Here is a 26,513-nt window from a genome sequence, read left to right on the forward strand (position 1 = left end):
TAATAACGCCCCGTAAATGCTTAGCATCTAATTCCACACTGACACTTCCACATATTACCATCAAAACTGAGTACACAGTTCCAGAGCACTTTGTGTTGGAGGATAAGTAGTAGCTGGGAAGAAGAAATTTTTAACCATAGTTTTCACAGAAATTTGGTTTTGGATAAAGAATGATGAAGTTTTATCAATATTTTAAAGGGAGAAGGTCTAGCAGACATTTTATCCATTGGCCCTACCATTCCCCAACCCACTTTTAGTCCTCTGTCTTAGTCCCATTCTCTTTACTTCTGCAATGCAAAGAACACTCTACCACAGTTCCTTGGTCTTCTTGCTCCACATCAAATTGCTTTGCTCAGCAAATCCAAGCCTCCCAGTTCCAGCCTTACCATCCATTTCAGCCTCCTCTATGCATACGTATATTCTCCCAGCCTATGCTTTTGCTGACTCCTAGCATGAATAATTCTGATTTTATCTAGTCGGTCTCCTGCCACAACGTGGCCTCCAGGCAAACACTTACCCAATTCTACCTGGGTTTCACTTCCAGCTCCTATATCCAGTGTCAATATTCATCTCCTCACTGCCTGGTCTGGTTTCAGCATCCTTATGCACTTCATTCACACTCTCCCTGCCACGCTGCTCTTCCTTCTCAGATCAATATGCACAGCCTCCCTCAACTTCTTCCCAGCATCCCGTAGTTTTTTTGCCCCAGACTCTGCCTGAACAGCTCTTGATTCCCACCATCCATCCACTAGCTCCTATCCATCCTCTTATCTCTGTCTCTCACTCTTAGTGTCAGTCGTCCTACATCGTTCAGTCATCATCAGCTGTGCACAGGTCCACTTTCCCCCAATTAAGCCTCATTCTAGTTTCATTTTTTTCCAAAAAGGTTCCTAATTTTCATTGCCCTCCTCATTTCCTCACATCAGAGCTGGTCTTGTCCCCCCTAAATTTGAAGTAGGTAGTTTCCCACATGTGAACAAGAGTCAAATACCATGCACAGAAAAGAACAGATAAATTCAAAAAAAAAAAAAATCCCAGACAAATTTCATGTCCTGGAATTGGAGGACTACATCTTTTTAAAGAAAAATATCAGCAGTAATCTTCTTTTTTAACGTGGGTAAAACAATGTATTTTTCTCTAGCTTTGTTCTTGGAAGAGGCTGAACTGTTCTGGCTGAAACTTTCTGAAGAGAATTCAGCCTGAGGCAGACACCCAATGCAACATGGAAAATTCTAGCTTGAACAGCTAGTTTTAAAAAGTTTTGAACAACTGAAAATAGGGCCTTAGAAGTGTTTCAAAGCTTTGTTAAAAGATGGTGTTACTAGTCCTGCCTATGCTGAGAGTCGAAGGGCCACGCTATAAGGTTACCCGCTTTGATGACAAGCATGAAACAAATGCATTTTATGAAGTTACTCAAGGTTTCTGCTGGCGTAACTGTGACAAGGTTTCTGCCTTTTGATTGTCCAACAATCCAATGACTTGATGAATCTAGATAGAGAGATTCTAACAATATTTTTCCATTCCCTCGAGCTCTGCCTTAGTGTATGAACCAAGGTAGCAGTGCTAGCCAGTTACAAGATTTCCCCTTAGCCTTACTCTGTGGTGCAGCAGTTCATTGTAAGCAGTTGGCGGACAAGCCACAGGGCCTCCAGCTGTTCAGATTCCTTCTGCAAGAGTCAACATAATTGTATCCCTACTTCTGTCTTCAGCTTCTCCACTCCAGAGTTTGCTGTAATGGACCTACCCAAAATAATTAGACCACCTGCTGCATCGCCAGATCCATTTAAGGGAGTTCTACCGCAGTTGGATTTACATGTTTTGACAGTAATTGTTTAAGTGGATGCCATTGTAATGGCAATGCAAAATAAAACTGCAGATTTATTTTGATCAATAAATATAATTACATGCTCATCAGAGCATGAGCTTATCTGTAATCAGTTTTCCATACCATAATGCAGTCCATAATGCCAACTTTGTGACATTACAGAATGTCAGACAACAATTACATTTGCAGAGGACAGGGTATTTACAGTTGTGCTTTTACAGGCCAGAAAGTCTGAGGCCTGGAAAAAAAATCACAAAAAAACAGTTGTGGAACTTAAAAATGGCTATGTCGTTTGGAAGTAAATTCTGTTTATTGATTACACTAGTAGCACTGGTACCAGGAGAATGGCCACTGCAAATTAACACAGTCCTAATAAACATCAATACAAATACCATTTTGCAATCTCAGTTACTAAAGTTGCTAAACTTAGCCATTTTTCTTTTGGAACTATAAAAGACTGAAGAACATAACAAAATGGGAAAAGCACATACCCACACACATATTTGTTTACACTTATAGTCAAGTGCACATAATGTTGATTTTACACAGGAGGAAATTCAGACATGAGCTGTTATGATAACCTTCCTAAGGTAGTCACAAAATTAAAAATAGTACTTACGTACTAAGTCATACTTCCAATCATTGGCTAAAATCAAAACAAAACATAATCCTATAAACATAAACATGTGGTTCAAATTTCATAGTAACAGTTTGGCATCCATACCTCACGCGGGCCCACATTAGTTTGCCTGTTATTTTATATAAATACATACTTACATATAGGATTTTATATGCCTAGCTATATAATGTGTGTGTGTGTGTGTGTGTGTGTCTGTGTGTGTATATTTGTATTCTTAAATACATATCTCTGTGTGTGTGTATATATATACACACACATATATAGCTACATACGTATTCAAGAATACATACATACATATATATATACATACATACATAGACACACATACATACACACACACAGATATGTATTCAAGAAACCATGTGACACACAGGAAAATCTTTCCCAGTAACAGCAGAATATTAGAGAGTTGAGGGGTTTTTAACTGCATTACAGCTTCTGTAATTACACCTGCTTTTAGTACTGACCCAAAGGCCAAAGCTAGTTGTTGGCTATAACAGCAGCACAGTATCAAATGCAGTCTGGGACAAAATCTATCATTATTTCCATCAGCAGATTTACAAAAATTTGCTTTTCAAAAAATAGTACAGAGGTTCTTTGGGATAATGCCTTCAAGCAGAAAGTGTTCTTTTCCATAGATTTTATTGACATTTCAGTCACTGCGTAGCATATTAATCCTATAAATTAATTAATATATACCAAATAAACTTAGATGTAATGGATTTTCATCTATATAATTGAAATTAATTTTACACTAGTCAAGAATTTTTAAATCACGGTATTTTTCTATTGTTTTTCCATTTCTTCCTACATACCTTTGTTTCTTGTCTTGAAGTCTCCATCCTGTGGTCTTCATTTACACTATCTATAGTTATAAACAGCTGTTAAGTATTTGCTTATCTTAACATACATGCTTAAATACAAACAAAATCAGCAGGGCATAAGGACCTGCTTAAACCAACCTGAAACTGAATGAATTTTAACAGACTCTAGAGTGATTTCCAGTCAATCCTGTTAAACTCTCACTGAAACACAGAGTTCGAGATGGATCCTACCTAAAATAGAAGTACTTGACAGGAAGCAGTTATTCTCCAAAGTTTTTCTTTTGCTACACTGTCTTGTAAACAGAAAATAACTTGTGAAGACAAACACCACCCAATTTTTCAATTTTTAAAGAAATATTTTAACCCTATGCATTTTTATGTTTATACAGTATTTTTCTGAAGAAGATCAAATTAGAGTACAGGAGGACAAATCAAACCTGGACCACGCTGGACCACAGGATGCTGCACATCTGTGCTGTATCGCCATGCTCCCAATGCCCCTTTTGGGGGCCATTTTGCAGCCAGGAGGGCTCCCCAAACCAGCTCTGCTCCCCACAAAGCAAGAGCGAGGGCCTCAGCCCACCCAGCTGCTCACCATCACAGCACACATGGGAGACAACGACAGCAAGGCAGGGAGCGCCGCTGCACGGCCGACATGGCCGGTTTGCGGAAGCGATGTCACATAGCATCCTGCAGAGATAGCACCCAACCCAAGCCACGACGTGGTTTCCCTCGAAGGAAACCTAGGGGGTCCCATTACCTGTCTCGGTTCAGATATCCACAGCAGCACAGGCAGGAAATGCTCATAGACCCATCTATGTCATACCACGACCAGCTTTCACAGGACCTAGATTTTGATTATTTCCATGAAAAGGCAACAGCTGTATCCTTAAGAGAATAAAGAAAATCCTAATTTCCCTTATACTGTGCACATTCAAAAAGGGATAGCCCTAATTTTATAGAGGCTAGGTAAATAGTATTGCCTCCCATTTTGAAAGAGTCCGGTAGCACAGGATAAAAACAGCATATATCCACAGAAATTAAACAAGACGCTATTAAAATTACCTTGAAAGCATATGGAGTTTAATAGGCAACGAGGTCTTTTATGAAGGGCATTTGAATCATCCAAATAAATTCTGTAGTCAAAATAAATACGTTTTTATTAAATTGAATATATGGAGCTCAAAACTTTAATGTTCTAATAAATTCTTTAGTGCTCCAGCCAATTTTGCCTGTATAGGATGAAGAGCAATATTACATCAAACATTAACACTACTATTCCTAAAATCAGAGTGAAATCCATGTAATCCATGTAAGGCTAAAATTAAAAGATTTGAACAGACATATACAAACAGAACGGGCCCATTGACAGACTGTTCTCCATGTTTGGCCAATGCTGACTTTTGGGACAGCGGTTGTCCACAAGATATATATCTACCATTCACTACTCCTACAAATCAGCAAATTCATCCACTACTGGCCCTCCTTTTTTCCTCCTTGAAGTTTTTAAGAAGAGCAACTAAGGTATCTCATGCACCGTAACGTTCTGATGATTTCCTTGCACCAGCCCTGCAAGCAGTGCCATGGAGGTCAATGCAGATCTGGTCTGTATAAGAGTAAGGTCTGTAACAAGACCATGATCTCTTACTTGTGTGGAAAATGAGAGATGCTCTTCTGCAGGAATACAGGAATCAAAGACGTGAATCCTGTAGCAGCATCAGTTGAAGATATCACTGAATATCAAAGGCATTCATCCACATACTGTACCAATCCTCTTTACATCCACATTTTTAAATGATTAGTATGCATATGACACTGTCAAATATAATTTAAACACAATAACTGAAAGGATGGGTTTTTTCCAAAGGCACTATCAATTTATCTACAAACTTTGTTTTCCTCACAGAAACGTGTACAACAGCTAAGAATAGCGAAGATTAACTGGAAGAATAAAGATGGGTCAAGTGTTTCTATTTTTCCAGTTACTTATCATCAAAGGTATGTCTGCACATTTCACTTTCCCTTTGTGGTCTGGTGGAGTTGAGGAGCAAAAAAGCACCGAATCATCATTAGAAAAATAGGAACCAGAGAAATGGTGGTGGTGGGGGGGTTGGTTAAGTCTACGTTTAATTTAATTTATTGTTAACTGGCTAGATTTCAAGCCAATAATGTGCATCTTCAGACACCATGGACTGTTTTGTAGACCAGTCTTCCACCATAAATAAAATCTGAGGCTGAAATCAGTTTGCTTGACACTTACCCTGTTTTGCAACATAAACACATACCACCTCTCATGTCTGAGTTTTAGGAGGCTTCAAAAAACAGAATGATAAGAGCTGAATTACAGTTACTAATGAGACAGCCTGTAGGAGTGAGTCATGAGTGGGCAAGAAACTCTTTATGGGAATGCTGTGTTTTTTTACCTAGGCTGAACTCTGTTATCATTATACGAGCTATCAAGAGATACAGAAGCCAGTTTATGAAGTGGCAGCCCTCACTTTTACACGACATAGAAAATTATCAACTCAGCCAGGACCTTTTTCTTTTTAAGGTGACTGAGCCAAGGACACTGCATTTCAATTTTGTTTCCAGGCAAGGCCATACGGTTTTTCCTGCTCTCACTATAGAAAAACAGAGTTCTTAAAACCAGAGGTTAAATTGAGTTTTCTACGCAGCAAGATTTTGGATGTTTGACTTAAAGTAATACCCATTTCAAAGCAGGCAGTCCATTTGGAGACACCTGTCTCATTCTGCAAAGTGGCTTAACCAAAAAATCCTAAGTCACTATGGCCTTCGGCAAGACGTTGAATCCTTTAGCGTCGTATTAGCTGCTTATTAAAGACAAGGAAATGAAACTACCCTGTAGGAGTTTAGGATTAAAAACCTCACTGCATGCCATCCTGCCACATGCTCCCACCCCTCTGCACTGTTGAAGCTCAGCTAGAGACAACCAGGCACTAGCTGATGCACAGATCTGTTTTTCATGGAACAGATCGTTCCAGTGACTAATTCACTGATGGTGTCCAGCTAGTCCCATTACTCAGACATGTCACTTAACAAGAAATGCAAATATTCATCATATTATGGTCAGTTAAAATGTTCAGTCACTTTCAGATACAACTGACTAGTAGGAACCACAAAAGGAACTTGGTAACAAATCAGCCAACCGGGTAAAATCCCACTCCTTCTGCAAGTCTGTAGTGTGACACATGGATGCGGAGCAGGGCCAGTAATCTTCGTATTCATTCAGGCGCACTCAGTTGTTGCATATAAGGAGGCTCTGCAGCTGACATCTTAACATGCAGATCAGCAGCCCTTCCAGCCAGCAGTAAGCCATCACATTTCACTTATCAGGATGGGGCCACTGGCAGTCTTGAACTGCCCGGTAATAGGATTCCATCCAACTTTGTCCAGGTCATTTAATTGGCAAAAGTCCACAACCTGTTCTCAACAAAAAATTCATGTCCTAGTTTGACTGAAAGTCATTTGTCATGGGTTTTTTTTGGTTTTATTTTTTTTTTCTTTCCCCCTCTGTCAGCATGAGGCTTTCTGAAGAATCTTCATTGAATTGTAGTCTCAACAGGTCATTTCTCTCTCATCAGATCCCAAGGTAAAATCTGCTCTAGCTCCATTTACCTTGTCCAGCTCTCTCCATTGTCAATTCAAATCTCAAACCCTTTGAAGTCTCCTAGTCCACTTTTGTCTTGTCAGGAAACCTTCGGGACAGTTTATAATCTATATAAGCACTGAGACAGGACCATAAAATGAATCGTATTAATATAATTACGACCAGTAAAATCATCAAAAGGGCTGATTCCATATTTAAGCTAGAATAATGAGGTAATGCGAAAAAAATACCCTGGGAGATCTAATTATATAATGCAGTATTCAGTGCTGTGCGGCCAGCCCAGCAATTCCTGTAACATTCCAATCAAAGTGATCTCACTAGCATGTGAGAGAAGAGTCCAGCTGACAGATTTGGGACATGTAACGTACTATTTAGTCAAGAGGCCCCATGTGCTATTCATAAAGAATTAACAACTCTTATATTGACAATGACAGTATTGTCAGAAGACCTTTGGAAGGGAAAAAAACTCCATAAACTCCGTCTCTGTGAAGTTGGACTTTTTTTTTTGCCCCTTTTTTCCAATGCTGATGTAATCTCCAAACATCTCCAGCAGCAGCTGCTCAGCGAAACCAGGCACCTTCTCCCTAGTCCCTTTCAGCAGCACACGCAGCACTTTCCAGCTCCCTCAAGACAATCAGGGCCTTTCTTTCACCAATTAGCTATCACTTCAAGAGCCCTGCGCTGTCCAAGGAGCTCTTAAGAATGGTCTTTGCAGGAAACAACACTGGAGGGGCTTTTTTTTGCCTAGACAAATTAAAGGGGGAAGAAGGGAGGGAGGAAAAAAAAAGCACAACAAAACAAATCAGAACACAGAAGCTGTCCAAAATGCATCGTTCAATTAGTACATTGAGAAATGCAGAAATGTCCTCAAGAGCCAATGCTAGAGCAAGGCGCACACAAAAAATGCACTTTCTTTAGGAGATAGTTTGTTTAGTCCAGTATGTTAAACAGGTTTCATAGAAAGAAGGGCTCTCGTTATAGCAAGTCTCTGCATTATACAATCTAAAAGGGAAAGAAACTCCAGAAAGATTATGGTCTATTTCCTTATTTGGCAGTCCAAATGTAAAGCAGCGTTACTTGAGGTAGACATTATAGAAAAGAACTTGGTTTTAGCTCACTTGAAATTTAGATGGATTGATGAAATGAGTAATTACTGGAACTGCTAAGATCTTTTTGAACGGACTCAACTAGCAAGCTCCTTTCCTCAGAAACTGTGTTTTCCATATAACAGAGATTAAAGTCTGATTCAGAGCCTGAAACCTCATGAAATTTGCATTCTTTTTCCTTTAAAATCAGGGAATAGGTACAGTAATATCTTGAGGTCCCAGTTGATGACAAGTCCCCATTGGAACAATGACAAACTCTAAGACCCAGTTCAGGAAGGGAACACTTAAAGGAACTTACATAAATGTTTAAGTAATACCTTGACTGGCCCTGGATTTAAGCAAATGGAACTGGACAAGCAGAGCTGTGAAGGCAGAAAAACAAGAAGGGGCAGCAGTAAGAGAAATTAGTTGGACATAGTCCAAGTAACAGCACAGTGTCAGGACTGTTTCCCTGATTTTTCAAGGCTTCATTACACCAAACTGTGTATCGAAATTCTGAGTCTCAAAACTTTCTTCCAGGACCATTTTCAAAATTGTTCTGACTGGGGTAATCTTACGAGATTCAATACATTCTCTTTCAGGACAACACAAATACACTTATAATACCAGGAAAAAATTATCCATCTATTCCCTAAATTGTATTGTCTATATATTTGGAGTAAAGCTCCAGGCTTTGTAAACAATTTAATGGCATGGCAAAGCAAATAATCTAAAGGGCTTCAGGAGTTCGTTCACAATAATGGGTGCTCTTAACTACTACAGGGATTTTTAATGGAGTTAGAATGTGTCAGAACTGATCAGATTGCTTAAAAGGAAAGAAAGTCTGATGTATTACCCTGTGTGCATTTATGAAGGAATGTGAATCAACTCAAATTCCTCTGCATGGGAAAGCTCAACCAAGGGATGAATATACACAATCAGGATTAAGAAGGATTCTTTGTGGAGGTGCACCGAACAATGACTGTCTTTTTATACCTACAGACTTCAAAAGATGCGGCATTTAAAGGGACTCCTCCTTCAGCTAGTTTAGATTTTGCTGAAAAATGTAGGAGGCTAGAAAGAACAAATAAATACATGTATTTAAATAGATATTTATAAAAATATATATTTATTTTGCTAGGGCCACCTCCAGTTATAGAAAGAAAGGATGAAAGGGATGCAAAAAGGTCTTTCAGCTTTTTCAGCCCTAAAGCAAGGTCAACTACGTCATTCCTGACAGCTGTTTCTCTAACCTGTTCTTTAAAAGACCAACATCCACACAGATGAGAAGAAAGAAAATCTTCATCTCATCTGAAAGGGATTTAAGCAGAAGAAACACTTTGACAAATTTTTCAGTGGCTCTATCAATACAGCCACTATAATCCTACAGTCAGTCAATAGCTCTATATTACATTCTTGCTTGGGCAACTGGTGCACTTTGTGACTGCAAATAGGTAACACATGGCTGAAGCAATGATGCTTGCCTTTGTTTATAAAAGCACAAATTTGTACCTGTGGAGGTTTCTCTTGGCCATACCTGAAAACGTATCTTTTGTGACAATCATCTCCCTTTACCTCAGTGCAATCCTGCTGTCCATACTCTAGCAGATTTGCTGAAACCAGCAGCAGGATTTTACTGAACTCAACATTAGTCAGTGGGACTGTCGTGAAACACAGCATCTCCCCACCTTGGCCATGAGGTCCAGTTCAACTCGCTACTGGCCAGAAATCCAGTAGTTACGTATGGGCACCCAAGGAACAAAGCAACACGCTCGTTCCAGGGGTCTCCCCTCAGCAGGCAAACAAGTGCTGTCTCCTGTGATGACTGCTGCCATCCCCAGCGGTCCCCGAGAGGCATCAAAGCCCGAAGGGAGACAGCGCAGCCCTCGCACCTGACACAGGGCTCCCTCTGAGGCAGGCTGATGGGGTGGGCTGTCGCTCCCGCTGTCCCATCAATAGCTGCTCTACGGCTCCCTGTGCCACGGCTGGCAACTCAGCACTCTTCGTATGCATCACATTTACTCACACAAAGGAATAATGTGTTTCAATTGCTGAAGGTGGAAGAATAGTATTTTTCTACTAAGTTTTCAATTTTTAGGACAGATTTACTTATGCGAAAGAAGTAACGGTATAACATTAGCAAGAAGATTCTACGCGCCAGATGAAAACATGCAGTTAAACTGTAGAAGTGGAGTTTAATGTGGATAACTGTTCTTCCCTTTACAAAATACTTTGTGAAGTATTTTGAGACTCACTATGGAAAAGCTATATTTAAAGCCTACATATTAATAACTATCATTTGGATTTTCCCAAATGCATCTTTCCAAGCAACACATGTTCCTAATGCCTGGCATCATTTAATGACTTACCTTTTCAAAGAATATATACTGTATCACATATAAAAACATTCTCTCTCTGTTCACAGTTTATTTTGTTAAAATCCTTTTTCAACTAATTATCTCTTTAGAGAATAAAGACATGATAGAACAATATCCTTGACGGGTGGTATTTTCTTATTAACACATTTGCCAATAGCCTGTACCATTACACTCTCCTGCTATAACTATTTCTTAAAGTTCTCTAATTCAAAACTATTTCCAAGACAAATTCAGTATTTATTCTGAAGTAATAGTTTCCTTGTAAATTATTATCAGGTAATTAATTGTCTTGATAATCTGTGCCCACTGAAGGGTAACTTAGGAAATACATTATATAATACACATCCTTGCTGACCTTTAAAATGCAAAACAAAAGATTTCATTCACATCTAATTTTCAAGTTCTGATTATAAGGCTGTCTACTTCCTAAAATATCATTATCTTCCTAAAATTATTTTAAAATATCCACTGAAATTACAAGTAATAAAGAGGCAATACAACAATCATATAACACCTGCTGTAAAAATCAGTTTGAAATCTATCTCAAAATATAAATAAACTAGAATTAGGAAATAGGTTATTTGACTTACTATATTTGCCACATATCCAAGAGTCAGGATACCTACAAATGAAAACACCAAAGAATTGTAGGTGTCAGCATGGCTAACAAGAAGTTTCCAGTTCATCATACAAGGGGAGCGGGGTGGGGAGAGCATGACCGGCACTTATCTTTCAAAATCATGTGCCTGCTGTAGTTATCAGAGTTTAAAAGGCACCTTGATCCAGTTTACATTTGTGAACCCTCCTAAACAAGCATTCTATATCACACTGAAAATGAAACAGCACTTAAAAAGAGCCAGATCAAGGTAGTCATTCACAGCTTTGAATGTCCTATTTTGTCCTCTAAAGTCAATTCTTGCTTCAAATTACTCATGGTTCTACATACATATCAAGATCATTCAGTGTTACATTGAGTCAAAGAAAAGTACACACACCTGCCCCATTGGCTTTCCACTGGAAAGTCCCCAGCAAACATATTCATCCTGCTACAGTAAGGTCGATACATCCATTTCCATGATCACGAAAAACAATAGAAGTAAGAAACTTTAATTATACATATTTATGGTCTCAAGAGTAACTTAAGTCTCCATAAAACCAAAAGCACTTGTAGAACTCAAGCTCATCCTCAAGGCCTCTCAGTCAAAATTGAGATAAAAACAAATACTGGAAAAAAAAGAGTATAGGAGATACAATAATAAAAGTGGGTGAAGACACTAAGAGGAAATAAAATGAAACTCACAAATCTGTCTTAAGAGTGATTAGCTAAAGAGATCTGTATTTAAAAAAAAAGACTTGGGTAGACCTTTGTAGTTGTCACTGCACTGTCAGCTCCATGAATTCACATTGCTGCTGTATGCTACAATGCTCAGTAGGAGACTGTACATATGCCAGGATATTTAATGAAATCAATGAATTTAAAGAAAAGTAATATCCATAAAGTCCACATCATGGTGAAGGAGCATAGAAATAATAATAATAAAAAAAATCAAGTTACTGAAAGGAAAATAACTTCAGATAAATATTGAGAATTTGTGTTACAAAGGTCAAAATAGCTTGCTATTAAGCAGCTGTTAGGTCCATTAAGTATACACCTTGCCCAAGTGTTCACAGACAACTTAGCTACGTAATTTTACTGCTTGAAAAGATACTCTGGATTTTTGCTGGTGAAATTAAGGAATATCACTGAATTCAGGTAGAGGGAATGAATCTAGTCCTAAATCATCATTTCATCAATTTTCTGCTATTATCAGTGAATAACCATTTTTTTTCCCCACTGAACTCATGGCATGACATGTCAAGCAAGTCAAGAATTTTATTATTACTTTTTGAAAAATAGGGTTTCAACTGAAATGCCAGTTTGTCAAAACCAGAAATCTGACAAAACACGTAATCAGCTTTTATCAAATATTTGTCAGGAGTTGTTTTGCAGATCCATAAAATTTATGATCAAAAGAAAATAGAGAGACAAATGAACTTCTTCAAAACATTAAATAGTCAAGACACTCATGCATAAAAACACAGTTTCTTGACAAGTGCTGTTGTCACTTATCTTTGGGCTATTCCTGGGTCTCTCCCAACTTTGAAATCTCAATTCCTTCTTACTAGGTACAAAACCAGATTGGAGCCTTAAGAAAATATCATGAGATGGAAAACCCAGATCCCTCTTACCTGTAACTACATGTCTTTGGCAGATTGTGTGCTTGTGGAAGGGGCTGCTACATGCTACATCTCCTCTAGCTTAACGCCAGTAATGCTCCTCCTGCTCCCTACCAAAAAAGAGAACAAGTCAAAATTTATTTTTATTTACAATTAAATCTGGGTTTCCCATTCATCATTTATTTTGACAGAATACACCAGTACCAATAGGAGTGAACCATGTCACAATTGCAATTTCCGTACAAGGTCTAGTATGCGACAGACTTAACTACTGAATATGTATGTAATGTTTCTAAAACCCACTATAGGCAAAATCTGCCTTGGCAAACTACAGATCATGGAAAGAACTTGAATATATTATGCCACCCACAAAATGTAGTTATTGAAAAAATTGCTATCTTCTCTTAGGGATGGAATGTTAATGCTTCACATGCCATACTGGCACAATTCCTAACCTTGTTTTTCTATTTAAAAGTGAAATTACATTATTTGAAATACTTCTTACAAAGCTTTACTCATAAATTAATGGGGTCTTGACAACTTTGAAGAAAGATGATCAAAAATATAGTTGCATTCAACAAACTCTTTATTAAATACACATTTAATTTTAAGAAAAAAAATCTAAGCCATTTAAAGCCATGTAAGTAAAAATGAACTATCAAATCTACCACTATCACATTAATCAAAAAAAAAAATAGTGTAGGATTGTATGGCTTAGGTTTTATACTTTGACTTGCCTGAATCATTTGTTTTCTTAAATCTCATTTTTGATAGCTACAGAACACTAAACTTACAATAAATACAGACTAATCTGACTATGATTTTGGAAGTTTCCATATTCCAATTTGAACTTTACATCAGAGGCTTTGTGACCAGACCCAAGTAGGGCATTCAGCAAACTATATTGTTTGTTTTGAACAAATTTTTCATTCTATCCTGCTTATTTTTAAAGTCTTTTTGCACACAAAAAGAAAGAGTGCTGGGGCAAAGAAGGAAAGAAAGGAGTCCATTTGAAAAAATTACACTGCTAGATTACAGGAGTTGAAAGCTGGTATGTAACTTTGCTCCGGGTGATCAAACTGCTAATCAGGAATGCTGTCGGGAACAGAATGGAATTCCAAATAAATTAGCCATGTCCAAGAAGCCAATACAACACAGGATTAAGGCTCACAAAGAAAACAAATTTATTCAGCCTACTTTATCGGAATTCTTAATAACATGTACTAGTTTTTCTCATCGCAGTCTCAGCTCTTCCACTGGAACAGTGTGGAGAAGGAAAAATGAGTCACACTTCATAAATCATCTTTACTTGAACAGACACCTAAAATGTTATATACAGCAACACACACACTACAACTATATATAAGTACATATGCAGATCACAGTTACAGCATAAATGTGTATTTTACTCCTTCAATTTTATTTCCAGAGCACCTGCCCAAAGAAAAAGTGCCACACACATCTATGAAAAAGTACAAAGCTGAACAAAAAGGCTAAAACTGCACTGGTTTACCTACCAAAATGAACCTTGATATAGTAGCACATAAATCACTGAATTAACTAATAAGCTATTAAAAAAAATCTCTTTCCTATAAGATCATGTCATACTTCACATTTGTTATGAAGAGAAAAATTCTTATGTAGACATATTGCAGCAAGGAATACTATGGCTGAGGTACTGTCCGCAACTCAAATCTATATTCTATTTTTGCTTCTGAAAGGTTCCCAGAGAGACTTTACAGAATCATTTACGCCAAAATCACAGAAACATGTCCTTTAGTTTTAGTAGTTCCTTGAATTAGGATTTTTTTAAATTAGAATCTTTTTCCTCATCTACAAAACAGAGACACTCTTATCTATACAGTCAGTTGAAATAAAACTAATTAGTCTTTTTGAAACAAAAAAAAAGGGGGGGGGGGGGGAGATAAAGGACTCACATGAAGTACTCCAAGAAGAATCCAGGCATGTTTAGCAAAAACATCTTGCGAGAGAGTTGTATATATCATCTTGACTGCTGAATAAAGAATCACAAATGTATTTTAACCTCAAATCATTTTTTATCTAATAAACACACAAACTAACAGAATGGATGCAATGCTGCTAGCATTTACAGCGCTCTGCACAGGTACCTTGGGACCCCTGTGGGGATGGACTTCTCATAACGAAATTCTTTGAGTAAACTGCAAGATTAGTGCAAGTGTGACAGACTCATGTCTCTGGTGGTTCTCAGATGTGACACTGCCTGGCTTTCCAGATGACCAAACTGTACAAGCAATTTGACATACATGGTTAGTGTGTTAGGTATTTTCTAAAGACTTTTTGTCATAAATAAGGGGGACTCTCCAAAAACCACCATTGTATCTCTTCCCCTTTCCATAATGAAGCAAATTAAATGCCATTAAATGCTATTATCACTGTATGCAGGTGCTAAAGCGCTAAAAAAAATATTTATACCAAACACTGACTTAGTGCAAGATTCTCTGTCAAGTGGTTTTCCCTCCCTATAAGAAGATTTTGTAGAAGTAAGGAAAGAAAAGTATACAACTCTAAACCATCTTCTCCGGAAACGCATCTCCGGAGGGTGAGGGACAAATTATGCAAGTTCTTTGTCACACCCTTGGGACATGTCCCTGGAAGGGATCTGTTTACACCCCAACGCCTCCACTAAAGGCACGTAAATAACCATTTGATTTGAGTGAAATGTTTTAGAGGAAATACAAACCATTTTGTTTTCTCGGCAAAATAACCAAAAAAGCAACATTGTGCAACCAAAATTTTTCATAAAGCCCAGGGAAAAGTGTTTATCTTAATTTTCAAACGGGTCTCTAAATAAGAAACAAACAGATTTTTATTATTAGTCACTTAAAAAATGTATTTTCGTTCAAGGGAGAGCAGAAGAGAGATTTTTCAGCCAAAACAACTTGCCATTTTTGGTACAAATTTACAATTAGCTTCACAGTTGGGAGACCACATTTTTGGCAAATAAACTACTGGTCTTTAGGAGAATTAAAAAAAAAAAAAAAAAAAAAAAAAAAAAAAAAAAAAAGGAAAGTTACTCCATTCTACCTCAGTCTGGAAACAGTTGTGATACACTTTTAGTCTTCATAGGACTACTCATGTGCTCAAGCTAAGTGCACGTGCGAGTGCTTGCAGAATTGGGGTGGATTTCTACATTTCCAGAATGCAGATGTTGGATTTCTGAGTGGAGGAGGGAGGATGAAAACTGGCAATGAGCAGCACCAGTCCACTTACCCTCTCATGGCTGCCCATTGCCCAGTGAGACATGTTCTGGGTTAAAACATTAAGTATCTGGCTTTACAAAATAATGCCACAGATTATAGTTTGATCAGGCAAACACACTCTTTGTCGACCCTGAAAACAGGGTGCTTGAATTTGAGATTTCAGATTTTTTCCCTTTTAAAAATGCTCAAATAAAGCAAGTAGGTGAAAGGTAACTGTATCACTTTACAGACACAAGCTACCCTCTGATTACAACTAATTAAGATATTCAGCAGCCTTAAAACAATACCTTTTTTTAATCAATGAACCCAGACGGCATTCACAGCTTTTTGCGATGACAAATGCCCTTTGAAAGAGTTAATAGGCAAAGGTTTGTACTGGCAATGAATAGGGCTACCTTTAATTGATCCAAGAGCCTTAGAGAGCCGTCTTATAGCATGGTGATGTATTTGGGTTGCAAATAGGCCAAAAAAAGCATAAAGAAAATCTGTAAGACCATGAGACCTTTCATTTTTCACTGGGCGGGGGAGAACTGCTGAGGAAAATGGGACAACTATGATGGAGTTATCTTTGTGCTTAGGCACTTAAAATAGATAAAACAGCCGAAATTTTGAGGGAAAGAGAGGAAGTAATCAGGCCATAATTCTGAGAATAAATGTCAGGATGCATGAAAATGTACAAAACAAGGATTCTTCAGAAAGAAAGAAATAAAAAAGAGGAGATGACCTAATGGTATAAAGAAACATTGATTAAAGAAATACCCTGAGGGTGAAAGATATTCCATCAGCTTTAACAAACACTGCATGGCCTGCATTCCCGCTCAACTTCTTAAGTGAGAAAAAAAAAAAAAAAAAAAACAGTCTAGAGAAGAGGCAGTCACATGGATCCATTTATAATTTTTCCCCTCATTCTTTGTTCATCCTTTACACGTTTTTGTTCAAGATGCACAGGAAACTTGCACACAACGAGTGTCTCACAAAATTAAATAAGGAAGAGTTAATATCAAACATTCTCCCTTAAGGAGCCCAAGAAGAAACAAGATTTCATAAGCAAAATAAAATCAATTTACTCATCTTTTTTTCTTTCGGAGACTTATAATATATTAATGTTAGCTAATAATTATGAAGAAACTAGTCTGTCTATAGTCAAACTAGTCTTTCGTTATAAGCTCGATTTTGGCAGAATCTTTCCTCATTTAGCAAAGCTAAAACGATTTCTTTAAACTTTCTTATGTGCAAACTTTATGCCAAGGTAGAATTTTTCTGGAAAGTCTGTGACAAATCAGACAAGGAAATTCCTAGACTAAAACTCTTTTAAGATGGAATTACTGTGTAAGTAAATTATCAGTAACTTTGAGGTGCAAGGGGGAAGGGGAAATCAAATAGAAGGTTGCTGGGGTCTGAGTGGTTTTTTGATTTTTTTTTTTTTTCTTTTTTTTTTTTTTTTTTTTAGTTTTGGGATTTGGGCTTTTTTAAGGCAGAGAGAGGAAGACACTGCTCCTTAAAAACAAAAAACAAGATCAATAAAGTGTCCAATTCCTGTATATGCATCCAGATGTGTATTTATGTCAGGAAAGACATATCAAGTCCACTTTCACTTTGGAATAGAAAATGGTTAAGCTATCCTTAACTTTTTCTCAACTGTTCATCCTACAGCCATAGACATGTCCCCTTCTAACAGTAACTGAATAGAATGAAAATACTACTAAGGAAGTCTTTAATGGAGATCTGAGTAAAAGCTTAGGAAACACTGAAGTTACCTCTTCAAAACAGAGAGCCAAGATAATATACTTCAAATACTACTACATTCCCATTATGAGTATTTACCTCCTACAAGGAGTTTTCCCCTGCAAAGTTCTCAGCAACAGAGCAGATAAAAAGTTTCTGTCATAACTTCAAGAGTTTTTAAGTGATTATTCTAAGCCACATCACTGAGCATCATGGAAATACAACCGTACCAAAGTAAACCCCAGCTGCATCCTGCAACAAACCCTCACTTTAAGGCAGAAACATCACCAGGCAATCAAGAGAACTGGGACATGGGACATGTGGATAGTGACAATGTGTATATAGCCCATATACTGGGCTGTGCTGAACCTTGCCTCTTTCTGTGCAGAGAGATAAAATATTGTTCTATGTTTTGGGTTGTTTTCACTTTAAAAATTTCTTTGAGAAAGTCTTCTCCTTCTTCTATTCACTACCATGTTAGTGACTGAACCACCTTCCTTCCTTTGTAACTCGGAAGCCAGAATATTTCCTTCCACTATACTAGGTTATGTCTAAATTCCTAGCTATGAAGTGTTTTCTAAAAGAAAAATTAGGTTGTACAAAATACTGATTCTTAAAAGGACACTGAGCTCATGAGGAACTCTAAGATCAACCATTTTTTCTTTGTGCAGAGGATGCTAGATGGATTTTTTTTGTCCCCAAACATGCTGAAGTACCATCATTTTAGGAAAGAGAAAACATTCACATCACAAAATAACTTTGTCTGATAACACATTGTTTTACAGAAAAAAAGAGGCCAAATTCTGTCGTTATACTTTTAGCTGGTAGGGCTCAGGGAACACAACCAATACCTTCCCCAAAGGATACAGTTATCAAACTGCAGGCAGAGTAGCTCCATCAAGGCTCAGAGGATAGATAAGACTCCCTTACAAGTACAGAGAAGGCATGGGCAGTTGACTGGATAAGAGGAATCATTTCATCACTCGTGCCAAGAGTCATGAGACCCAAACTGTAAAAATTCGGCCACTGCACCAGTCCCACAGTAGCCGCTGGGAGCTTGGAAAGAGCTATGAAAGAAAATCACTAAAAGAGGACAAGTAAAACTCTGGGACATGAAGGAAGGACCTGAAAAGAACAGTACGAGAAAGTAAATCGGAGAACGGGAAACAGTTACTTAAAAGATATATGTTGCATTCTCTTACATTCCACCAAAATGACTCCGATCATAACAGCAGTTTCAACAACTAAGCTTTCCCCAACGCATGGTACAATCAGCCTATTTGTGTGCACTATGGTATTCAGGCTCACTTCTGCTGCTGCCTTTGTAGGCAGTCTACAGAAAAAGAGCCCGTATTCAGATTCTGTTTAGGTGCATTCAATTTCACTAAAGAACATGCTGAGACAGAAGGAGGCTTCTATGGCAAATACCAGCAAAATGTGAGCTATTTTCTTAAATCAAGCCTAACGTGTGCCTCTAGGTCAGGTTACACAGCAGCAAAACACCTCCCATCTGGAATCGTGTGTGGGAGCTGTTTAAAAAGGGCACGCCAACATAAAACTACCAGGAGGGCCAGAAAGTGAACACGATTGCAGACTGCTATAAATACACAGGAGACAGGTATATTCCCAAAGCTGTCAAACTAAAATTTTGAGCTCAGTGAATAAGCAGTGCCACACATGGCTTGCATATTACTGGATATACCTGCATAATTCAGTCTAATTGCATTGCTTCTCTGCACAGCAGATTGACCGACATTGTCATTAAATGCACTTTGCATGTTAAGTTCCCTCTCCAGGCTCTACCTCACCACGAACACCAAGCACCCTATATACACGTACATGAACTTATCTTTGACCAAACAAATACATTTTCCACTTTACTGATGAAGAAATGAGGGATAGACAGCCTGAGCAGAAATGAACCCAGATTTTCCAAGCAACATCTACTTTACAGCTGCCTCATAAAATTAATAGCCACAAAATATTTTTAAAGCCAGTTCATGTTTTGCTCTTAAAGGAGTATTTCTATATTTAGTTAATCTTCACACATACCCCCAACACTTACACACCTGGAACAACTGAAACATAAAGACTTAAAAGGTGCCAAAGATGGACCTTCCTTAGAGACAAGGTTAAAACTCAGTAGTTCCTGATCCTCAATACAGTGTTCAGGCAAGAGTTTCTCAATTTCCTTACAAACTAAAATAACTCTTACTGTCTCGAATAATTTATTTTTAAAAGTAATCCCAAGTAAGTTCTCCTTAAACATGAACTGAGCCTCTTTGCAAAAAATGCTCTTTAACTGAGCTTTAATTGCACTCTCCGTGATCTAAAATTCCAAGTCCAAACAGCACGCAGGAAAATAAAACCATAAGGTTTAGACAAAGGAGGTAGAAGCAGCAACAGGCCCAGATAGAGTTGTGCTTTCAGCCTCACAAAGATAAATCCTCAGCAACTCCAGACTGACAGAAAACTCATCTAAAAGCTCCAGGGACTCTCCTCAACTCAGCTAGGACACTAAGAATGTAAGCTTCGATCCTTTTTCTAAAAATCTGCTTCACAATTCAACATCTTTGATGTAAATCTTTTAAAAGACTGAGATGGCATCAAGTCAGGGACAGGATGGAGGGAAATGTGTTTCCGTCCATGAGGGAACCATTAGGAGGAAGGTTAATAGCCCTGGGCATGTGATCAAATTAAAGTTTGTGCCAGTTTCCCGAGGGTTTCCCTTGCCATCACCAGCTTCCCTAGACTGGGCAGCTCACCCTCATCTTCCTACTAAAGACAGCTCTGAAACAGAAACATAACAAACTGCTGGGGAGAAACAAGATAGATATCATGTAATTAACTTATATGGGTAAAATATGAAATAGGCAGTGGGAGCTTTCGAGTATCTTTGCCTTCAGAGAGATATAAACTTGCTGTACGTGCAGCTTTAAAGATGGGGAGGGAAGGAGCAGGAATTCGGACCTTCCCAACATGTGGATTGCAGCACTGAGTCTAAACAAGGCTGGAGTTAGCATTCAGAGCACACAGTGCAGCAGAGTATGGGAAAGGGATAGAGCAGCCCAAAGAGCTGGCGCCACTAACTGACGAGCAGAGCGCAAGTGATAAAGATTTACTGCGAGAGAGGAGGAAACAGTCCGCTGGCCCGATTAGAGCTGTGAATACCGAGTTGTTCAGGGAGGATTTTGCAGCTGACTGATCACAGGCTGTCGGAGCAGGCCTCGGACAACAGCTGCAAGGCTTGCTGGGCTGCAGAAACAAAGGGCGCCTAGCACGGTGCAAAGAAAGAGTTGACAGGTTGTTGTTAGCAGTGGCAAATGTGTGAGGTATGTCACTGTGTGTGAGACAGGGTGGGTTGGGTTGGTGGGGAAGGAGGGCAAGAAGCACAGGCAGTGCTTGGAAAAGGGGTGGGGGAGCAGAGACACAGGCTTGGTCAAAGCATTTTCCTAAAATCAGGCCGGTGTTTGTAAGGAGGACAATCACAAGGTCTGTTTACTGCTGCCAAGATGAATTAGCCCATCGTCTCATTTATAGGGCGAATCCGGTGGCACAGACTATAAGGTGCATGGCATTAAAGGGACTAATTAGACGATTCCGGCAAATCTGAATTAAGACCTTTTCTTTCTTTGAAAGCTGGAAAGCATTTCTCAGGACTGCAGTCAGATGGCTTGGGTTTTGTTGCTGGGTTGGGGTTTCCCCCCCCCACCCCGTCCTGAGAAGGGATATCTTGTACAGTTTCCTAACTCACAAGGGTCTGCTCTAAATTCTGCTCTGGGCTTGAAGAACAGTTGTTAGGAAACGCTGGCATTTACATCATATTAAAAAAGGTCCAAAACAAAATCCTGGATTCTGCAGGAATTCAGCTCCCAGTCCAGGGACAAACTTTGCAGCTGGTCCCTCCTGTTACAGTGGGTTAAATCAGAAGCCCACATATAAATATACCTGAGCTAAGGGGCAACAGCTGAATTCTCAGTCACACACATAAAATGATCTAATTTCTCAAAAGTAGGCCTCTAACTCCTCCATCTTCACTGTTCCCATCCCTTCCCCCCCCCCCCACCAAATAATAATAATAATAATACAAATACAGTGTCTGTAACCAAGTGCTTTTCCCAAGCAGCTCCCTGCTTTCTGGAGCTATGGTTCACTAAGCTTGTGAGTGCTGGGTAGGAATGTATCAATGAAATCCCAGAAATTATCAAAAACAGAACCTGTCAAACAGCAGAACGTAGTTTCAGCTTCCTACTTGGGAGCAAGTTTAGGATTCACGTCTGGAAATCTGGCAACATTTTATTCTGATTGTGACAAAAACAAAACGTTGCAAACACCTCTGAATCAATGGTGCATGCTGTTTACACACAACTGCTATATTACAGTGGTCACTATTAAAATATTTTACAAGCAGTTAATGTTACCATGGTATTCACAGGATACTAAGAAAAGAGAATACCATGAATATCACAGAAACATTAAGCACTGAAAACTGAAAATATCAGATGTTTCATAGCAGTTAGTGACACTGTAGAAGAATAAATTTCTTGCTTCTTTACACATCTATTACTAACCAACAAATAAGAGACACTAAGAAATTGCAATGCCCTTTATAGCATTCAATCAATTATACAAACAAATTCTATTTTGATTTTCCTCTTCTAAATGGTCTCATGGACCCAGTTACCCTAGCCCCAATAGGCAGCACTTGATACACTGTAAAGGGAATTCAGAACAAGAGGCATTTCAAGGCTTCTAACACACAGCTCCATTCTCCCAAAATATCAAAAATACCAGTGTGCAGAACACTCCATCTAGGGGCAGAAATGTAATGCAAAGTTTCCTAAGCTTTTCCTTTGACATGTGTTAACCTCATTCTGCCAGGACTGAGTTCATGAGAAATAATCAGACATTTCACAGAAGTTCCAAATAGTTGTTCTTCAGTATGAGTCTATAGATTTTTACTTTTTATTATTTTAAATACAGAGCTTCCAGCTTGAGTTTCCGCTTAACAGTGATGAAGAACACAGGTGCTACTTTTATGCATCTACCAGCAACCAACTTATACTTTAAACTACAAATACTATCTTAGAGGCAATTTATAATCCATTTTATCCATATGCTCAAAAATTTTAGCTGAACAAGGGTGGCCAGTGAACTCAACTGCAAAGAATAATGAAATGGCTGAAGAAAAGTTTAGGAGCCTATATTTTAGGATATAATTAGGCTTCTACTGAAGTCAAAGCAAAGCCTGAATTTGACTTTGGGGGAGCAGCAATGACTCTGTGGCATAGGCATACTTTTGAATAAAAAATTCTCTGTGTACCTGGACCATTTAATATAACTTGTGTTTAATATTAGTGCATAGGATTTGTTCAGCAAATGCATTTGAGAGCTACATTTTATAGACATAGAGAAACAACAAATTTGCAGTCTCAGAATAAATGGCAAAGATACAGTAATGCCAATATTTCTTTTTCCTGTTTTGGAAAAAAATTATAGCAGGTACAATAAGTCCCTCTCCTTAATTATATTTTTTTCTTTATATAAATCACTTCCAGGTGAAAAGTCTGCACCAATTTTCTTTAGAAAGCAATGGGTTACAGCTTGTCCATACTGTTACAGCTTTTCATTGCACTGTATCTTGCTCTTTGTGCCTCTGGTACAGTGTGACCATTTTTGAGGCCAGCGAAGCACTTCAGAAAGCAATCAGATCACTTCCTACATTTGCCTTCATAAGTACCTGTGTTTGATCACCTTCATTCTTCCTGTTCAGCCCACTCAACTGCAAACTTCATATATAAATGCGAAAGCTAGAATTTTCTAGACACCACTTTAATTTTTCAAATAGCAATCCAATTACCAAGCAAATTGGCACATGTGCCTGGTTACATAGTGACTTGGCACTGCCTCCACTCACTGCTGGCAGTGATGAATGTGTTCCCCCTTCGTCCTCCTCGTCTATCTGCTCCAGCCTCCGAGCCAACACCAGTGACCACATAAGGAGAGTGCCTGGCAGCTGCAAGCCTGAGGTGCCAAGAGGCAGATTGTATTCTGTAGCAGCAGGATCTGGGTCTGTGACTGGCTTCCTGGCTAGTCTTTTGTAAGACCTTTTCCATGGCCTCTAGGTTGGTTCTAATGAAGCCTGTAGAAATGCCTGCAGGGAGCTGGTATAGAAGTGGGTTAAGTCAAAGGTTTAATTTAGTTTCTAAAGTGAAGTGAATGTATATTGGCCTTCTTTTCCCACCCTGCAATTATACTCCTGCCACATTTATGAGAAAAAACAGTATTCAATCAACAATAGGAGTGCATTCCTGGGTATATCTGCACTGCACATTGGGGCAAAGATCCCCAAGCCAGCATCAATTAACTTAGCCGCAGAACCAGAAGCAATATAGCTGTGTTTGCTCGGTGTGACACCCGAGCTAATTAACTATGTATGTCAGTAACAGAGCTTTACTGTTTCTGGCACTGAAGCTAGTATCCCTGTGTGGTAATCTACTGCAGACATGCCAGCTCACTTGGAGGTAACCTGGGGGCTCTCTAGTATGATGCTGTCTTGCACCACAGAGATATGTTTAGTCATACCCCATGAACTGGCAGAAGTTTGCTGACCTCTTTATACCACATGAGAGTGGCAAAGCTATAGATGTGGTAACAGTAAAACTGTTCTCTTCCATCCCATTCACATTCTTTCATCACTCACAACATGATGGTTACAAAGCATCTCTCAGTAATGTGTTAAGCACCTTGAGCAGCATCTGTCAACGTGGTGGTTTCTAAATTTCTCTCTTCCTTCTCCTAGGGCAAAAATCTGGACAAAGATACTTTAAAATATTTCTCAGACTTGCATTTTCTGCCATTTTTAAAGGAATTTGGGGTCTCAGCCCACAAGAGAATTTCTTTAGACTGTTAAGTAAGCCATTTTCAGGTATTTCAATGCAGCAGATAAGAACACTCTCATGACAAGACATTTTTTCTCCATCCAGGTTTCTCACGAACTCCAAGAAACGAACTTTCTTAAAATAAATAAATCCCAAAGACCAGAGATGCACGCTGATCCCTGTAAGACAAGCAAGCTTTGGTGAAGGTAAAAAAACAAAACCCCCAAAACCTGCCAGCTACTCCTCTTTTGGAACCACACCCCAGGCATACCAAGGAACTATTGGAAAGAATCAAAGTTATTTGTCTAGCAACTTTCTGATACAAATGATAGTCTTGAAGATACCTAAGTGTACACTAGAATATTTTGCAGTGTTTGCTCGCTTAGACTTTATCTATGAATACAGTTCCTTGTTACAGATGGATTTTTTTCTTTCCTTTTTTATTCTTTTTTTAAACTAGGTATGTTGACAGAGGTACTCAATGAGATCTCTGATCTGTGACTACTAGATTACAGTTAATAAATTTTCTTCGAATATCATTTAAGAGTTTTAACAGTTCGGCTGCCTTTACCGATGTTTATCTCACTTGCACTCTGTAGACTGATAGGAAGCCCAAGATCCTCTACTGACTTTCTAGACAACAAAGCCGAGTTCTAATTCCAGGAACTACTATAAGGATTTGTAGAGTTCCTCTTCAAATCTAGTTACCCCATCTCTCAATGCTGACTTCTCATAATGCAGCAAACACAACGATATATTTTAATGCATATAACTTTCCAAATATCTGTTAGTACAAATGCACGTAAATACAGTAAGCATTGAAGGGTGACATATGATGCCCCCATTTTCCCACTATGCTCTCTGTCCTTCCTGCAATTTTCCTGGGTTACTTAGGGATTCACTTTCAACAAACAGGGCTAAATACTAGTAAGTATGGGGGCCATTTGGGACAAAAATCATTATATCCAGCCCACCTACTAGTCTAGTCTGTGGGAAAGGTGTCTGTCCATCAGAGTCCAATGAAAAAGCTCTGGTGACTTGAGGGGTTTACAGTCAGACTCCTTCAGAAAAGCAAGCAACTTGTTTTGATTAACAGCTTTTAGCCTGTTCTACAGACCCCGGGAATCCTTGGGATGTTTCCAAAGGACCACAAAAGGTAAAGTATACACAGTGTCGGTAGGCTTCATTGTATTATTCAGGGATCTGTACCTCTGTATTTCAGCGATGTCCAAATGAAGGATAAAAACCTCAGCGCTGTAGAAGAATGACGTGTGGTCCCTATTGTCATCTTCAATTCCTACTGCAGGAGCAGGAAACCAAAGTTGAAACGGGACCCATACTCCTGGCTACAGGCCTATAAAGCACAATGAAGAGTTAGTTATCCAGAACAGCACATAAGCATGTGCTTAACACAAGGCATGTGAATACCTCAAATGCACAAAAGCTCACATGCTGAAGTTAGTAACATTGCTGTAGCCAAGCTGTGCTGAGAGTTAAGCATGCACTTAAGAGCTTTGCTGGATGGCAGCCATTTACAGATGTACAATCAGTACAGAGACATGTAGGCAGAGACTTCCTTTAATGGGTCCACTGACTTCTCTTTTTCAAGATACATATTTGGTTATTTTCATTAGCATACTTACAAAACAAAATACTCCTCCTATGATTACATCTCAGATGCCAGCACATGTATCATTTTGCCCAGAGCCCTTTGTTTACTGCACTTAAAATTCAGCATCAGATGAACAATTCTAAAATCAAATGCAAAAAACCATTGAAATCTGACAACACAGAACTGTCCTTATTCCTGTTCTCGTGCTTTGACTTTTGTTTGTTTACTTTAGAGATGCTGACGGATGCTTGTCTGCACATAGTGACAACCACTAGCAGCAGTTTGAAGATTAAGAAAGAAGAGAAAGTAGAAAAAAAACAATGGAAAGGCAGTAAGGGCACTAAGTTGTTCTGTGTGGGATGGGCATCAGACATATGTTCACTACTCCTGTCACAGTGCAATCAAAGCAGCCCTATGCCACTGCCAAAAACTGCAACAGGTGCCAAAAGATTATGG

The 26,513-nt window shown here is 38.7% G+C and overlaps 1 protein-coding gene across 1 annotated transcript; it reads right to left on the reverse strand.

The window, feature by feature from the left end:
* Positions 1 to 4,350: 4,350 nt before the first annotated feature.
* SMIM38 (small integral membrane protein 38) lies at positions 4,351 to 25,793 on the reverse strand. The gene is made up of 5 exons (XM_062576983.1): positions 25,655 to 25,793; positions 12,610 to 12,707; positions 10,971 to 11,002; positions 8,341 to 8,385; positions 4,351 to 7,661 (listed from the first exon to the last, which is right to left on the reverse strand). Exon 5 carries the CDS (start codon positions 7,107 to 7,109, stop codon positions 6,978 to 6,980), a length of 132 nt encoding a protein of 43 aa, XP_062432967.1. The 5' UTR covers positions 7,110 to 7,661; positions 8,341 to 8,385; positions 10,971 to 11,002; positions 12,610 to 12,707; positions 25,655 to 25,793; the 3' UTR covers positions 4,351 to 6,977.
* Between the last annotated feature and the right edge of the window lie 720 nt (positions 25,794 to 26,513).

Source organism: Rhea pennata, chromosome 5 (genome assembly GCF_028389875.1).
Source record: "Rhea pennata isolate bPtePen1 chromosome 5, bPtePen1.pri, whole genome shotgun sequence".
NCBI classification, from domain to species: Eukaryota; Metazoa; Chordata; class Aves; order Rheiformes; family Rheidae; genus Rhea; species Rhea pennata.

Bases quoted from the DNA above. Each gene is read 5' to 3' on its own strand.
- SMIM38 (XM_062576983.1), bottom strand. From the start codon at position 7,109: ATGGAATCAGCCCTTTTGATGATTTTACTGGTCGTAATTATATTAATA.